Source organism: Egretta garzetta, unplaced genomic scaffold (genome assembly GCF_000687185.1).
Source record: "Egretta garzetta isolate BGI_Z169 unplaced genomic scaffold, ASM68718v1 scaffold1117, whole genome shotgun sequence".
Classification (NCBI taxonomy): domain Eukaryota; kingdom Metazoa; phylum Chordata; class Aves; order Pelecaniformes; family Ardeidae; genus Egretta; species Egretta garzetta.
Genome location: NW_009260373.1, coordinates 86,659 through 89,821, shown reverse-complemented (window position 1 = coordinate 89,821; position 3,163 = coordinate 86,659). Strand labels below are relative to the sequence as shown.

The 3,163-nt window shown below is 47.8% G+C and overlaps 1 protein-coding gene across 1 annotated transcript; it reads right to left on the bottom strand.

Moving 5' to 3' along the window:
* Nucleotides 1–245: 245 nt before the first annotated feature.
* On the bottom strand, nt 246–2,027 carry LOC104130043 (OTU domain-containing protein 1). The gene has a single exon (XM_009643034.2). It carries the CDS (start codon nt 2,025–2,027, stop codon nt 1,350–1,352), a length of 678 nt encoding a protein of 225 aa, XP_009641329.1. The 3' UTR covers nt 246–1,349.
* Between the last annotated feature and the right edge of the window lie 1,136 nt (nt 2,028–3,163).

The window sequence follows — 3,163 nt, the reverse complement described above, 5'->3', positions numbered from 1 at the left end:
CATGCTCCTTCTTCCTACCTCTTAATTGTGGAAACTAAGGCAGAGAAGCTAAATAAACGGTCTTGGGAATGCACCTGCGGTTCTTCACCACACCGGGAACGCAAAGGGTAGAAAAATTGAGAGCACAAGTAAAATTATATTCTTTATTCATTCCATTTTAGCTGTGAATATTCCTATTATACAAATACAGTATAAATTCCAAAATCACAATATATTACAAAATAAAAAAGTACAAACTGCATTACTTAATAAATATATCTAACAAGTTAATCAGAAAGTAGAAGAGACAGAATTCAGATTGGAAACACTTAAATGTTTGAGCCAGCAAACCATACAAACCTCAATTTAAATACTTTTTTTTCCTCTTTTAAACCACAATGTAGAATACCATTCCTGATTTCTTGATTAGAAAATAATGTCAAGTGAATAAAATGTTGTGATCAGATAATGACTTCTTGGTGCAACACCAGTGCCAAAAAAGCAGCAGGGCTTATACAAAAAGACACCATAACCCCAGAAACAAGAACACAAACACTGAGGTGCAGCCAAGGCAATTATTGCCAAAGCAGGAGACTATTACCTAGTCACAACATTCTATTGCAAGTTAATGTTCTGTTATTACAGATAAATAATACAAATGGAGCAGAGGGTGAGCCAACCCGGCAACAAGAGGCCAGTTTACTCAAAACAGTAATTAAATACAGAAGAGTCAGTTGCTCCCTGTACTGTTCATGTGTAGCTGCATTCCAACTGGCTCAAAGGACCTGTTCTGTGCTCCAGGCAGAGAAAGCAACTGTTCTGAAAAGCAGTCTGTTCATACTTTGCTGCACTTTTACAAAAACCATTGGTTTAGTTTTGCAAGAAAATACCCACAATGCGCTCATCAACTGGGGAGGGTCAGTTTGACATCAACTTCGTTTGGTAAAAATATAAGGTTTATGGGTAAAAAACACAGCAAAAAATAGCTGTTACATCATAAGCCTTATTTACAAAAACTGTTTACAAACATTTTTGGCTGTACAGCTGAAAGCCATATACTAATGTAAGATGTAGAAGATGGAGGTAACAGTTTAAAAATATTGTGCAAAAAATACATTCTTATAGAAAATAGACAGTGGGGAGGTGAGACACAAACATACACGGAGAATCTGCTTGCAAATAATCCGAGGCTAAGTTTTTACAACAGAACATTACAAACACGTTTGTATTTATCCCCTGCAATCTACAGTCCTTCTCAGTCTGGGGTACTGCTGCTTCGTTAAGGATTAAGGCATCACCATCACAGCCAGCACACCTTCTGTCTGTCTCAGTCCCTGCAACAAAGCTCCCAGCCTGCGGCCCAGGCTGTCTCAGGAGCAGGCATTCTGTTCAATGTACATCTTGGACAAGGACACTGCCATGGACTTGGCCAGCTCCTCGTCCCGTCTGCGCTGTACCTGAGTCTGCCTGCACCACGCCTCGTACTCCGGGTTGGGGCACACACGGTCCAGCACTGCATCGTAGTGCCCATTGCTAAGCCAGCTCAGCCAGATACTGGGCCGTGTCGGGTCCTCGGGCCCCAGGTAGTGAACCATGGTGGAAACAGTGGGGCTCTCGGGCCGGCCTCCCGTGGTGAGGTGGATGTTCACGTTCAGCATCTGCCCCATGGCCAGCAGCTCCGGGTAGCCGGCCCAGGCCCCATCCTGGGCGGCACCAATGAGGAACTCTCCCACGTCGCCCTCGATGATGGGGTTGAAGTGGTCCAGGTGGTCAGCAATGTAGTGCACGGTCTGCTCACGGAGCTCGCTGTGCAGCCGCTGGTCCCCGTACACCGCCTTGCAGACGGCGCGGTAGAGGCAGTTCCCGTCGGGGATGATGTGGAAGCGGAACCGGCCCTTCTGCCGCAGGTACTTGTCCTGCTTCTCCACCTCGGCCAGGTACAGCGCCAGCTTCTCGCTGCGCTCCGGCCTGCCGCCCGGCCCCGGGCGCACACCGGCACCCCCTCCCTCCTCCTCCTCCTCCTCCTTGCACTCTCCAGCCTTTTCCATCACCCAGGCTGCTCCCTCTGCCCATGCTTCTCCCACCGCATGCAAACTTCACCAGCTGCATGGCACAGGTCCTGGCCTGATCCTGCCACCATTTGTGGCACAGATGCTTTTCGCCACCTTGCTCTGTGCACATGCAGGTATGGATATGAAGTAAACCTGGAGTTAGCATCCCTGGTATCAGCAGGAGCCCTAAAGCATCTTAAAATCATTGTTGAAGGCACTGTCCATAATGGAGACACTAACAGCATCCAGCTATCTAACCCACTGCCAGAATGAGAGGTCCAGTTAGTCCCTGCTGAGTTGTGCTCAGTATCCCCCCCTCCAGCACCCTCCAAACCTGAGGAGCTGTGACAGCTCAGTCCTGAGTTTTCGCAAGGCTGGGGGTGGCTGCAACAATCCAAGCTGTTCCCAAGGGACAGGGACCAGGCAGCACCCCCGGTCACGGCCTGTGGCAGGAAATACTTGGGTTATTGTTACAGTGTTGCGTTTAAGAGGGTTGTTTGTCTCAGCTCCATTAGCATTCAGCAAATTACAAATAAAGAACAAAAAATTATAAAGGAAAAGAGTAGCAGCTCACAGGCTCTGACCAACCTGCTTTACCAGTTTGCAATACAGACTTTCATTTTCCCAAGAGACAATCCACGTTATCCTGGTCTGAGTAAGGTAAGAAAGAGCTCCTGTCCCTACAGCGTCCCACAGCCTTCGGCTTCCCTCTGCAAGGCACAAGCAGAGGGAAGGGAGGGCTCCATCTCTCCCCCTAAAAAGTGGGATTTTTTCCTGCCCAAATGGAAGGTGTTGAGGCCATGCCTTTTCTCACTCTCATTGTCAAGATCATGCATGGCTCGAATGGGGAATTGAGCTGGTTTGAACCCCATCACACAGGGGGCTCTGAGCTGGGGTCCAGAGCCATCCCTGCTGGGTGCATGTGAGGCTCGGAGGGCCGTGTTTCTTCAGAGGGGTTTGCAGATTGAAGGTTTGAATTTATTGGCATGGGAGTGCCACATGCAGGAGGAAAGACACACACACATTTCTGGGAGTTGGATTCTCCCACTTGTAAGGCTCAAGCAAAAAACAAAACAGGTTTGACAGAGAACAAATTAATTCAGCATGAAGAATTTCTAAAAAAAAAAAAATTG

Excerpts from the sequence above, each read along its gene's own strand:
- LOC104130043 (XM_009643034.2), bottom strand. The coding sequence starts at position 2,027 with ATGGAAAAGGCTGGAGAGTGCAAGGAGGAGGAGGAGGAGGAGGGAGGG.